We start from the raw sequence: 14,845 nt of genomic DNA, 5'->3' as shown, positions 1-14,845 counted from the left end.
CTTTGCTTTTTAGGTCCTTTGAGATCGTGCCGGTGCTCATTTCATTTTGGAGTGATAGGGTTGAAACTGTAATTGCGCATTTATGTGCCTACTTGGCATTTCCACGTTATGTTCCGTTGTTAATAACATAATACGTTGCACGGGCTAATATTTGCAACTGGAAAAGTCTAAAGAGTCCGACCGGATTACCGAAAGAATATCGGGATGAGAAAAAATAAAGTTTTGTTGTTTTTTTTATTATTTTTAATTTTTTAAGATAGTTAAAACGTATTTATTTTTATAATTTTAAAAACATATTTTAAAAATAAAAAAATAATAAATAGTCATTTTGACTATTTTTATTATAAACAAGTTTAAAATTTATAACAAAAAACATAAAACGTTATAGATAAAAAAATGTATTTTTAGTAATTTAAAAATACAAAATAAAAATATACTTAAAATTAAAAACTAAAATATGAAAAGAAGGTGTTCTAGAGACGTCTTGTCCTTACATGAGCAAAATTATTATGCTTGCAGGAATGTAGGCGAATTTGTTAAAAGAAGAGATCGGTAGTGTAATTTCAAAAAATCAGGGGGTACATTTACCATACTGAGCACTCGTGAGGAGCAGCAACTGTTATTTACGACCCCGATTTTGTTCTTCCAGTTCCGATTAGGAGTTCTTAAATTATTGAATTACCTAGTCCACAAATTATTGAATTACCCAGTCCAGAACTGTATCCCGTGAACGATCCGGGTACCTTTGGCAAGAGATCGGCCTGAATTTGATACTTCTCGCTCTAATTCGGGAACTTCCTTCAATTCTCCAATGCCGATGGATCAAGCCGAGTTAACTACCGAGCAGGTAAGCTACCGATACACGCACGTTATCGCATTTATGCTTGTCGAATTTGTGGCTTGACTCTTGATTTGATCTTCTCTGGCCTAGTTCGAGTTTTGCAGCATTTGATTTGTCGTGTAAATTACGCTCATGGGGTTGTGTTTGGAATTTGGATCTGATTGTTGGTGCATTGAGTAATTTGCTTCTGGAACTCTCCAATCTCGCCGTATAGTCGCATAGGCCTCTATTTTATTGAGATTTAGGCTAAGGTAAAACATGGGCCACCTGTTAATACCCTAAAAGAGTTTGCTGTTAAAGGGGGCGTACAACGAGGGTTATCTCTAGAACTTTTCCTATCGTCATGAGGCGTGATGCGAAGATTAAATAAAAGAAGAATTGTTCCTCTTACTCTTAGTTTCCCATTCTAATTCAAGTTTTGTTGTCTTCAAAATTGAAAGTGATGAAAATTTACGCGATAGTGTCATTGTTTTGCTTTCATACTCATACAGTTGTAATTTGATACGAGAGTAATTTCTGGGACGAGCAATAATAATTTTTCACTTTCTTAACTGCGGTGTTCTGGGATAAATTTTCCATAAACACCAACAAATGTGTTATTTTTTTATTTTTTTGGTTGTGAACTTGCGAAAAAAAATTTAGGAACCATGATCAAGCAGACCCAAATTTCATGACTTATTGCAAAACATTAATTTGTCTAGTAATGCAAGCACACAACTGCATATTTATCTTTGTTAGTGGGTCGTCCATCACCCACTTGGTTTGTTATTTTATCCCATTCTGTAAATATGTGCTATAATTTGGGTCTACATAGCTGAAATCTGCCAATTCATTATCAATGTGCATGAATTTATTTAAACAATGTCACGTTCCTCGGATTTACCTAGGGTTTGAATAGGAAAATTGGAAGAATCCGATGGAATTAGGACCATGAACATAGAGAATTGTGTCACATTCCAGGGGTATTTTTGGTTTCTGTTTTTAATTTTTATTTTTGTTAGGGTTGTTTGTCTTGTAGCTAGAGGTTGTTAGGATATTTTCCCTCTTTGTCTTTTTGTAATACCTCAAAAGTCCAGAAAAAAATAGTATATATCGAGAATAAGTAAGGAATGAAACAACATCAACTTGATACATTTTGGACTAAATGTAGACAAAGAACTCTCGGGTTAAGCGTGCTTGAGCTGGGGAAGCTCAAGGATGGGTGACCCTTTGGAAAGTTTGCATAGGCCCATCAAGGTAAGTTGTTATGATCTTTCTTATCGCTTAATGCGGGATGTTACAGGTGGTATCAGAGCCAACCCTTGGAGAAGGCGGTCCGATGAGGGCAGGGAGTGGCGTCGAGGCGCTAGGGCTTGAACAAGGAACGGCTCCTGGCAGATTTCTAGGATGGCAGACCCCTAAGAGGAAAAGATCTGGGATCAGTTGTAAGGTTGCATGACGAGAACGTCATGTGCTCAAGGGAGAGAGAATATAATACCCTAAGAACCCAGAGAAGGGTAGTATATATCGAGGATAAGTAAAAAATGAAACAACATCAGGTGGATACCTTTTGGACTGAATGTAGGCAAAAAACTTTCGGGTTAAGCGTGCTTGAGTTGGGGAAGCTCAAGGATGGGTGACCCCCTAGGAAGTTTGCGTAGGCTCATCAAGGTAAGTTGTTTCGATCATTCCTATCGTTTGATGCGAGATGTTACACTTTTTCCTTTTTTGTCTTGTAGCTTAGGTGGTTAGAGAGCTTTGTCCGGTAATTAAAGTGAGGCTATATATATATAGTGTAGGAAAAGGGCATGATGAGAATGAATTGAATATTCTATTTCTCCATAATATTTCTCCCTTTCTCCTTTTGTCTCAACAATCTTCTCCCTTATCTTCTTGTTGTTTCTCCCTCTCAACTAATCTCTCCCCCATGTTCTTCTCTTAATATTCTCGATTTTCCTTTCATACCCTAGCTCATCTTTAAGGGTGTGACAAATTAAAGGGAGAGTTAGAACAGAAAAAGGGAAAATACAACAAGAATTGAGGAAGAAATGCAATTAGAATAGAACCAAGAGAGAGAATCAGAGGGAAATGAATGAGATCTGACTTTAGAGAGAAATTTGAGATTCAGATATCATTTAAAAACATCCAAAGGAAGGTGCTAACAGCTACAACATAAGAGTACGACCAAAGGAGAAATACATATAAAACATATTATTAATATATCCTTGGGGATCCTTAGGGTCATGACAAACAACAACAATAACAACGTATCAAAACCTTAATTCCACCACACAGGTGTCAACTACATGGATTTTAACTGACTTGTCATTTTTATCTATAGCCTTATTTTTTGTAAGGCTCTTATAACTCATATTATAAAGTTCACCTACCAAGTTTTTATTGGTCTTCTCTACCCCTTTTGTTAAATATTTGTTTCATTTGATCAACTATTCTCACAAGGGCCTTTAATCCTTTTTTTTTTTTTTTTCCTCACATGATCAAACCATTTTAATCGTGGATCACGCATCTTGTCTTGAATAAGAACCACTCTAACATTAGTACATAATCTCATTTCTAATTTTATTTTTTCTTTTATGTTTGCATGTCCATTTTAACTTACTCATATTCATATTTTGCCCATGTTGATATTTTACTACCCAACATTCCATGCCATACGATAAAGTTGGTTTTATAGTTGTCTTATAAATTTTCCTTTTGTCTTTAATGGGATCTTATTATCACATAAAAATGCCAAATGAACTTTTCCATTTTAACTAGAGTGCCTTAATCCTATGGGCAACATCCTTATTAATCTCCCTATCTTTTTGAATTATTGATCTAAGAGTATCTGGACTGATCTTTTCTTGGTATGACTTGATCTTCAATTTTTGCCATGACATCATCTACATGTATACTTTTACTAAATTTACATTCCATATATTCGGTTTTTATGCTTAAAACATCTAGGTTCCAAAGTGTTCCTCCAGATATCGAGCTTAGTATTCATGTCTTATTTCCTCTCATCTACCAACACAATGCCATTTGCAAATAGCATACACCAAGGCACTTTGCCTAGATATGTTTAGTCAATTCATCAATTACCAAGACATACAGGTGAGGGCTTAATGCAGATCTTTGATGTAATGCAACTGTAATTGAAAAAGTCTTAGGAGCTGTTTAGTTGTGGAAAACAGCCTTAGTTTTCCAGAAAATTACTTCATAGAAAATGAAAAATTAGAAAACTTGTTCAAATACAAGAATTTTCCAAATAGAAAATGGATATTCTGGAAAATGCAGTTTTCCAAAACATGGAAAAATCGTAAAATAAGTTTTCTAAGTTTTCCTTATCAATTTGGAGATTTAGAAAACATGGTTTTCCAAAAATTTCCCCAAACCATTTCCATACCATTCTCTAATACAAGTTACACAAAAGAAATTAAAAATCTCTCCTATTTTTGAATGTATGTTTCAATTGTTTAGATTGAAAATTAGTTTTCTGCATTTCTAACATTTGAATGTGCTTTGGAAAATGAAACTAGAGATTTTATAAAAAAAATTGGAGATAGAAAACTGGAAACCATTCTCCACAACTAAATAGCCCCCTTAGTTTCTCCTCCAGAGGTTTTGACATGTTTTTCCCCTATGATACATGTCTTTACTAACCCATATACAAAAATTCACACTCACTTCTTCTTTAAAACCCTCCATAAGACTTCTATAGATTTTTTCATAAGTTATTTCTAAATCTATTAACACTATATATAAATTCTTCTGTTTATCTCTATACCTTTCCATTAGGTGCCTTAACAAGTATATAGCTTTCATTGTTGACCAACCAGTCATAAAACCAAATTGGTTTTCAGACACCTTGGTTTCTCTTCTTAATTTTTGCTCAATCACTCTCTAGTGTGGCTCAATCGCTTCATTCTTCTATAATTTTCACTACTTTGAATGTCTCATTTTTTTTCTTGTAAATGGGCACTAAATTGCTATTCCTCTAATTGTCCAATATATTTTTGATTTATGGATCTCATTAAACAATTTCATTGATCAAAAGATGCCCTTTTCTCCCATGCATTTCCATGAATTTATTTATTTATTATTATTTTTTGTCAGGAGGGGGGTCTAACTGGTAACTGGATTTATCTGATCCTTTTGTTGTTTTGCACTCCAGGTTCTCAAGAGAGACATCCCATGGGAGACATACATGACAACTAAGTTGATAACAGGAACTGGCCTTCAGCTGTTAAGGCGATATGATAACAGATCAGAAAGTTATCGAGCTGCACTATTGGATGATGTAATGCTGAATTGCTAATCTTGCTGTAATTTATTTTCGTTACTTCTCTAACCAACAATTTTTACCAAATGCAGTGTCATATTTTCCTTTTTTTTCTGTGCAGTTCTCATGACATCTTCTGTTCCTTCATCTGTTCTATCATCAAGAAGTCAATAGCCTTATAGGCTTATACATTTGTTTCCTTGCATATTTTTACTTGTTAACTGTCTTTTGCAGTTCTTGTCTTTAAAGCTTTGGTAGGAAATATTGTATCAAATAATCAAATGTTCTCTTGTGTGCATGATAATGCAGCTATTTTATGAAGGGAAAAGAAAATGTTGTAACACATAGAAGATATTTTTACATAGTATATTTAGTTGACTTTTTGTAGCTTAATGTGATACCTCAACTTTGTTAATTCCTTCTATTATTGCTCTGTTCAATAGCCAATTATAGCTTGTGATGTTTGGTCATATATCTTTTCACCATTGCTTTGACTAAATTGCTTAGTTTGTTGTTCTAGATCTGCAAGTGATTATAAACATAGATCTTTTGATGTTTGGGTACTGGTATGACATTTTTGTCATGGTTTCCGGGCTCTTATCTTTGAGCCAAATTATGCCCTTTTTTCATTGTAACTATTTTAAATTTTGGAGTACTTTTGATATAGCAGGCAGTTAGTTTACCGCAGCTCTTATTACATAAAGTAAGTTGTTCTTGTTTGCTCTGGTACATCTAATTGTAGGTTGAGTTGCTATCTGTTTTTACTTCCCTGTCATGGAAGCCTGTAATCATTTTCATTTTGGGGTATTATGTTGGCCATGGTTAATGTTATACTTTGTATTATTTTTCTCTTTCTTTTCTACTTTCCTTCGGGAGGATGATGACAAAATTGTTAAGAAACAACTTCATACTAGCTTATTTTTAATGATTTATTTGTTGCTAAAGGCTTTTCATATGGCTACACCTTCTATCCTAGTGGAGAAACTTTTAGCTGATTTAAATGAGTCCAGTAGATAATCATATTTTCAATGATGCTTAATAAATTGGAGAAATTTTGACAGGATGGTCCATCATATGTTCGGGTGTTCATTAACATATTACATGACATATTCAAGGAGGAAACAGTAGAATATGTTCTGGGTTTAATTGATGAAATGCTTATGGGTAAGTGGACAAGCTTTCAGCCTAATTATGAATTAAATTAAAATTAACTGATTTGTAGTATTGTTTTCCCATGGCAGCAAATCCCAAAAGAGCCAGATTATTTCATGACAAGTCTCTTGCAAATGAAGATACTTATGAACCTTTCTTAAGGTAGTTATCTTTGGTTACTTACAAAACATTGATATAATGTATCTGAGTAGCTGATGCTGTCATTATGCTATAATTATTACTCTGGTTGACAGTTTACTGGCACGTCATGGTGCCAGCGCATTCCTTAAACTATGATACTTTATTCTGGTCTTCTTTTGATGCTTGCAGCTATGTTCTACTTATATGCCCTTTCCGTTCTGAATTTCTGTACTCTATCCCTTTATAGAGCTCTAACATTGCCAGCCAGGATACAGTGTCATAGGACGGCACATACTGTATCCTAATAGAAATATACTTTTAAATCTTTTGATGAGTTGCACTCTTCATGAAAGACTTAAGCACTAAACATTTGTAAAACGATGAACTGGAAGCTTGTAGTCTGGAAGAATATGGTTACATGAAAAACTAAAAAGCATCAACTGTGATCTTGAAAGTGCATTTATGACTAATTTTTATTTCTGAAGCATGATTTGCTACTTTAAAGATTGTTCAACCGCCATACAATTAAGTCCCATATGCATTTCCATATGGTGTTTATTGACTTTTCTTACCTAATGGTGAATTCTTAGTGTTTTGCAACTAGGTAATTGTACTATTTGATTTTGGAACCATAATAATAGGCCACCTATAGAAAACTCTGCTCCATTTTCTGTTAACTGAAAATATTTTAGTATTCATGAGGTAGTTTGCTGACAGCTTACATTCTTGGGTACATACCAGGAAATTGTTTTTGTTGCTGAGGGGTAAAAATTCTTGGATTTTGTATATATCAATTCTGATTCTATGCTATTTTCCTGCATCTACTTGTCAATCTCCTTTTCTGTTACATCAAGGTGCAACTTACTTCTCTATTTACCTGTAAATAAGAATGATATTTTTTGTTGAGAGACATTAATCTTCTTATGTTCTGCAAACAACTTGCACTGACATAATTCCACTTTCAGATTGCTGTGGAAAGGTAACTGGTTCATACAGGAAAAGAGCTGTAAGATACTTTCTTTGATAGTGAGGTATGTGAGTCTTGGCCATCTGTTCCAGAATATAGTGGAAATCTTAGAGAATCAATTGAATTATTGGTGGAACCAAATTTTAGTAACCATTTCCCCTTAATTTCTGGTTTGTTCCAGTGCCAGGCCAAGAAACCAGGAGTTTGTCACTGCTAATGGAGAAACATCATCCAAGAAGCAATTGCAATTGACTACCATTGATGATGTTTTGAAGGGGCTGGTGGAATGGCTTTGTGCGCAGGTCTGTTTACAGTTTTTCATTTTGTATGTCATTGGTGTTTTTGAGGTCACTAAGAAATTTTGTCTGTGGTTAGACAATTCTTTAACTTTTGAAGGTCATCTTTAGGCTAAATTATGTGCTTAGTGGTTCCCAAAATTTCTTTTCACAGAGTGAAGCCAAAGGATTTAAGTCATAACATACAGTTAGCCGGGAAGATAATATTATACATGTATGAGTCCAGTGGTTGGTTTTATTAACAACTTAAGTGAAGGGGCTGGAAAGAATTAACAAGCAGATGGAGAAAGAGATATTTTAAGGTATCCTCAAGTTGTTAGGTGCATACAGCCCACTCAAGTCATTAATCAATATAGTATTTTCTTTTTTCTTTTTTCCATTTTTAATCACTTTTGTGCAATTAGTAGTAGACTCTAAAAGGACAAAGGTTTATGCGTCAATAAAAATGGGATGATCTAGTCTAGAAGGCCTAATAAAACATTGGACTTGGGCATTTAGATGATTTGGATGTGAAAAATATTCAACTCCATCTATCTATCAAAGTCAAGCAAAAGCTTCAGAAACTCTATTTCCATTTCTACATAATGGTTATATCTATCTGAAGGATTATGTTGTTTGCGTATAGGGAGTCAATTCACATTATATCACATCCCAAGTGCTTGTGGTTTGTTGAGGCACTATTACTCAGTCTTGGTTCAACAAATCATACAACCAATTAATTAGTTTTGATTTATTTCAAGGCTTGAACCATTCATTAATTCATCCAAAAAAGGACTTAAGTATTCAATAAATTAAGGAATCTTGAAATAATTCTCATTGTAGGTGAAGCTATTAAATCAGTGCACTATTGCAGTCATGAGTTTCAGGATTAGGAAATTATATCTTTCGGGCTTTTGACATGTCATTTGTTTCATTGGTTTCTTTGATTTTATGTTAGAGTTTACGGCTTTTAAATTCTGTAGCACTATTAGGTCAATAGGGTTCAGTGAAATTTGCAATATTTGAAACTAAGAAAGAAAAACATAATGCTTTTGTTTCCTTTTTTTCTTTTTTTTGAAAAGTCTCCAGAAATTCTGAAAACATGAAAAAGGAAATTAAATTTGTTCTTAAAACTTATTTTTAGAACTTTTTTTACACACCATTGCCAGCACCCCACCTATAACTGACATCACTGCCACCACTTGATATTTTGACTGCTAATACCAGAAAATAGTAAAACTATTGACTGGGATCAACTAAGCCCAGTTCATAAAGTCATTTAGAAATGCTGTACTTTCACTAGTACTGTGATCCAAAGGTTACACTCATGTTTTGATTGCTAATACCAGAAATAGTAAATCTATTGGTGGGGATCAACTAAGCCCAGTTTGTCCCTTGTTCTAATGATTTGTTGAGTTGCTGATAAATGCTTAACTCTTAGAAACATAAGAAGACATATGTCAAGAATGGTAACAGCATATTAACAGAAAGAAACATCAGAAACTTATGGAGGCTTTCTCTTATTATCTCTTCCTTGTCTCACCTGCATCTGATCATGGCTTGGGCCCTGGAAATACCCATTCTAACTCTTCTTACTATTTCCAAGTTTAATATCATTTATCTCCACCAGTTTTGAGGTTCATGGTTTTCTTGCAGTTAGTAGATTGTTTTTCTTATTAGAGTTATCGGATGAAAAATGAGAGGATTATCTTTCTAACAGGAATGGGTCTTTATATTTAGCCTCTATGAAATTTTAAGTTGTTCTCCAATATTCTCAAATATATATTTTTTATTTCATAGTTTATTTTCTGACAAAGAAATCCAACATCCTATATATTCATGTGCTTGGACCACTGTAACGTATATGAGTCTTCAAAGTTCTGGCAGCAATTCTATAATGGACTGTGTCTACAGCTTATAGGTGGGATTGACTAGGTTATTCCTCATCTTCTTCTGTCAATTGTGCTTGAGTTATATGGTAACTGGAACCAAAGCTTCTACATCTTTTCCCCCAAAACCAAGCCCTCATGATCTGGACTGACATACTGCCGTAGGTCCTACGCTTCCTTGCCCCAACTTAAGCTAGTGCTCTCTCTCCTTCTCTTTCTTCCTTCAAGGATTCGCCGGGGGAGGGGGGGGGGGGGGAAGAGGATTCTGAGTTGCTTTCATGTGGCTTTTGGGGTTTTGGCAACTCATCAAACCATGGCTTAGTATACTCTGTCTTCATTTTAAGATCCCTTACTTTCTTTCACCAGCACTAACTCCCAATCTAATTCTTTTTCTTAAAGGTCAACTGACTCATAGAGCATCTTCAACTGCAAACAAATTATGCCATTATTAGATATTATACTTGTCAATGAGGAATTAATTATTTCTTACACCCCCACCCCCTCCAAAGTTTAATAAAGGCTTGTTATGTTGCTGTTATTTTTATTGTTGTAAAACATATAATCTCATTCTTTACATTTTGAGACAGTTATTTTAAACCAGTGATCTACACTACTACGAATGACCTCTTCACCTCCTAATCTCACTAGGTGGAATGGCTACATGGCATTTGGCTCTCCAATCATCTCTATTTTGTGTTCATTATCTGTTGCAAAATGTATTATTCCATGGTACAACTAATGATACCTCTCTCATTACACATGCAGCTGAAAAATCCTTCTAATCCTAGTCGTGGCATCCCTATTGCAATCAATTGCCTGGCAACATTACTGAAGGAATCCATGGTGAGGTCTTTGTTCGTTCAAGCTGATGGGGTGAAGCTACTCATTCCTCTAATTTCACCAGCATCCACTCAACAATCTATCCAGGTAACTTTTCCTTTCTAGGCTCGTACATAACTGACAACCTCTATCTCCAAGTTGGCAGATACCAATCTCATATATTAGGAGCTGCAATCTGTGTGTGTCATTGTAGCAATGCTTCAGGGTTTCTACTCTGGCTTAATAACTAAGTTTCCATTTTTGTTTTAATGGAGATGTTGATGGTTCTGAACTGATTTCTTTGAAGCAGCTCCTTTATGAAACATGTCTCTGTGTTTGGCTCTTGTCTTATTATGAACCTGCAATCGAATACTTGGCTACTTCTAGAGGCCTTCCAAGATTAATAGATGTTGTGAAGGGTTCCACAAAGGAGAAGGTGAGTTCTTGGCACTTTTCTACGCCAAATGCATTCTCAATTTTGTTCCACTTCCTGATCATAGTCATATTTGTAACCATCATTATTGCCTGAGTGAGGTTGCCCAGGTGATAGCAACTTTGATTTTCTAACTTGAAAGGAATATTTATAACTAAATTCAACAATTTTTTTTTATCAACTTTTGCTAGGTTGTCAGGGTGGTTGTGTTGACCCTCCGGAACTTACTTCCCAAAGGGACTTTTGGTGCTCATATGGTAGACCTTGGGCTGCCACAAATTGTTCAGAGTTTGAAAGCACAGGCTTGGAGTGATGAGGTGAGAAGACTCTGGAGTTTATAGTTTTCATTCATTGCTGCCTGAGCCAACTTAATAGTTCATAACTTGATATACTGTTAGAAGCAATGGTTGATTATGGAAAGCTAATTCTTGAATCCAGTGAGTTCTAGTACCCATCAGATGAACTGTACCTATTGACTTCTTTCCTTGTGTACTGTAATTTGTATATAAAAATACTATTAAATATGACAATGCAGTATATAAGAGTCCAACTTTAGTTTTGACATTGGTGTCTTTACTGGAGGCTGCAACTATATAGTTGGCAGTGTGGTAGTTAATATCTAGTTCCCACCTGTTTGATATGCTGAACTATTCTAAAACTTGATTTCTTTTCTTTTAACTGGCTATCCTATGTGGATACTTAATTTGACAAATAATTCATTTTGTGTTGGTTATGTCAGTTTTTTTGTTTCATTATCTATAGACAATGATTCTTATTCTTTCCTTATTTGATTGCTTGGTCAGTGTATCTACAGGCACATGGCAATCCATGATCCATATGATTTCTGTGAAATATTTTAACATTGTTACTTCAAATGTTGCACTATAATATAGAGATTCTAAGGATGAGGATACCTTTTTTGTCAAGCTTTGAGGTTACTGCTACCTTTATGCAAATCTTATTGCAAAAAATTGAGTTTACCTTTCAGATTTCAAAGAAGTTTTTTCCCACACTTTCTTTGGTTGAACTTTGATGATGCTTGAACTTGAGTGCTTTTTCTGGTATTGATACTGTTTATCTAATTCTGGGCTCTGCTGTAGGACCTGCTGGAGGCTCTAAATCAACTTGAAGAAGGGCTCAAGGACAATATTAAGAAACTTAGTTCTTTTGATAAGTACAAGCAGGAAGTCCTCCTCGGCCATCTTGACTGGTCTCCGATGCACAAAGATCCTATATTTTGGCGTGAAAACATTACAAGCTTTGAAGAAAATGATTTCCAGGTATTGCTTGTCCCCTAGCAGTTGTTTTATTGTATTCTCTCTCTTCAAAAGTAGGGTGACTGAAGTAACACTTGAGCCACGGATGGCATGCTCTTAAGAAAGGACAGTTACTTTCAGATGGTTAATGATGAGACCTCCTACTTGGCTATTGTTGGCACATGGGAGTGGAATGTCCATGTCTGTAAATCTCTTCTCTGGTCCAGATTTTGTTAGGGCTCAGATTAAAACTTTTGAGCAGAAGCACTTACAATTATCTCTTTAAAGAAGTGGGCTTGATGGTATGATCACTTTGAGTTCTCCAAAATTCTGTTTCCAGCCCCTTAGTGTAACCATGTTTCCATGGAGAAAAGTACTTATCCACCCTTTCATCTAACTTTTCATTATTGTGGTAGAACCTTAAAGATATCTTGATCCTTTTGGTTTTAGAGATTTCGATTCTGTTACGGTGGTTGTGCAGACACACAGGTCAATAGCTCTGCTTCTTCTGTTTCCAACTTCTATTTTGGTAAATGAGAGAGAGAGAGGGAGTGCTGTCAACTTTTATTGTATGTGTGACCTATAAAAATTTATACAACAATATGCCAGGCCTTAATCCTGCTCGGCGGGGTGCTAGATAGATTTCTTGTCTATCTATGACCATATCTTTTCTAAGCCCGTGATAATTCATGTGTGCTAGATAGATTTCTTGTCTCTTGTTTGACTACTTTTTTTGTTTATCTGGTTTTCTCTAGCTTTTTTTTTTTTGCGTTATATCGATCCTTCATTTTTTAAGGTGTAACACATAGTGGGATTAAGCTTTGTGGTGGTTGTTGTATAAGACTCTCCTGTTCTCCCCCCACCCCTGGGCCCCCCTCTATTTTGATCTATTTACAAATATAAGTTTGTCTTTCTTCTACCCATTCACTTAGTGTGCAAAATGCTCCATTACCAAGTTCTCCCCATTTCCTTTTTATAAAATGCAATACTTCCTTTTAAAGCTTTTTATTTCTACGGTGCTATGTGGTTTATGTATTTTTTTTGTTTATAAATAATTAAGGTTGATTTTTAATTACTTCTAATAAAGTCAATCATTTGCATCTCATTGCGTATTTTGGCTCTTCCTTTAGTCGGTATTTGAGTACTCGATTAGCTTCTGTGATCCAATTCTGTAAATGAAAGTACAATCATTTGAATCTCATTGCATGCCTTGTAGGATAAATTTTTGGATGGAAAGTGTTACAGTTGCAAATGAAATAACTTAGTGTTGTTCCCTCGTGGTTTAGCCAAAAAAAAGGAAAGCCAGCTGTTGAGGAATCCAAAAAAGCCATTTTTGGTGCTATATTCTCTTCTACATGGATTTAGGATTTTTTGGCAGCATTCAAGGTTGTTGAACACTGAATTTTCATTTCCTAGTTGCACATGATTTTTACTGTGATGACTTTTATTTTCTATTGGATGGGAAAACAAAAAGCGGGCAATGTGCGTATAGATTAGTATGTTCCAGCAGATTTTATGACTGTTATAACTGATATTCGATACGCTGCTGCAGATTCTAAGGGTCCTTATTACAATTTTGGACACATCTAGTGATGCAAGGGCTCTAGCTGTAGCTTGCTTCGATCTGTCCCAGTTTATTCAGCAGCACCCTGCCGGGCGTGTCATAGTGACGGACCTCAAGGCCAAGGAGCGGGTGATGAAGTTGATGAACCATGAGAACGCTGAGGTGACGAAAAACGCCTTGCTCTGTGCCCAGAGGCTTTTCCTTGGTGCCAAGTACGCGAGCTTTTTGCAAGTTTAAATACTTGTGCAAATTTGGATATTTAGAACTCGTTGTTTGACCGGAATTCGTTCTATATTGGCTTTTTGAATTGAGAAAGCGCAGAGCTGGCTCTGCAGTAACTAAAAAACTGTTTTATTTATGAGACACTCAGAGTGGTGCATCATCTAGGGGTTATCTTGTAAGCAGGTATTTGTTGTGAATGTAATCAGGAATAATAATTTCTTTCTACAAAATTTGCGGAATAAATAAATGCTTGTATCTTGAAAAGTGTGGCAGCATATAGAAATGAGGTGGTGTAATGTCCATTTGTTGCTTGTTTCTCGTTTGCTCAATGGCCATAAACACGAGTTATTTGAAAGAGCATCGCTACTTTATCCAATAAATTTACCGATTAGTTGACATAAGCATGTTAAAATGATAAAAATGTCTCTATTTAATTATAAATTTACTTTTCTTTTTTTTTTCATGGTCGCCTCCAATAACTGCCTATTGCTGCCTTTTTCTCTGCCACGGTGAATACAGTGGCAATCGACACGCGCAAGACGAGAGAAATATGGTTGCCTGATCATGGGAAGGAGAGAGAGACACCCATAGAAATGAAATAATAATAAATTTTGCAAATGGGAAGGGTATTTTTGTTATTTTTGCGTGCTTCTATGAACAAATTGGTAAATTTCTTAGGTAAACTTGCTTTAATCTATTTGAAATGATTGGGAACTCTTTAACTCTTCTTTTTTTTTTTTTTTTGTTAAATGTTTTCTCTTTTTACGAGATAAAAAATTAATCCAATATTAGATGACTAATGTGCACAGTGAGTTTAGCCTAATGGATGCCCACTCATGAGAATAAAAATAGGATTTGTGGGGGCACTTGATTGTGCTTGAGCTCAATTGAAGCCTAATCTCATTGGGAAGGGTTTTTTTTTCGCATTTATATGATTTTAAATTCAAATATATATATAATTAAATCTAATATTAAAAATATTTGTAATACATACATTACAAAACAATTTTACAATATACAAAACA

At 35.1% G+C, this 14,845-nt stretch overlaps 1 protein-coding gene across 1 annotated transcript; it reads left to right on the top strand.

Moving 5' to 3' along the window:
- Positions 1 to 596: 596 nt before the first annotated feature.
- LOC127790644 (V-type proton ATPase subunit H) lies at positions 597 to 14,084 on the top strand. The gene is made up of 11 exons (XM_052320229.1): positions 597 to 847; positions 4,995 to 5,120; positions 6,164 to 6,266; positions 6,344 to 6,416; positions 7,361 to 7,426; positions 7,544 to 7,664; positions 10,292 to 10,453; positions 10,656 to 10,781; positions 10,970 to 11,095; positions 11,879 to 12,058; positions 13,587 to 14,084. Exons 1-11 carry the CDS (start codon positions 812 to 814, stop codon positions 13,833 to 13,835), a joined length of 1,368 nt encoding a protein of 455 aa, XP_052176189.1. The 5' UTR covers positions 597 to 811; the 3' UTR covers positions 13,836 to 14,084.
- The last annotated feature ends 761 nt before the right edge of the window (positions 14,085 to 14,845 follow it).

This window comes from Diospyros lotus, chromosome 14, assembly GCF_014633365.1.
Source record: "Diospyros lotus cultivar Yz01 chromosome 14, ASM1463336v1, whole genome shotgun sequence".
Lineage (NCBI taxonomy): Eukaryota > Viridiplantae > Streptophyta > Magnoliopsida > Ericales > Ebenaceae > Diospyros > Diospyros lotus.
This window is presented reverse-complemented; position numbering and strand designations above follow the sequence as displayed.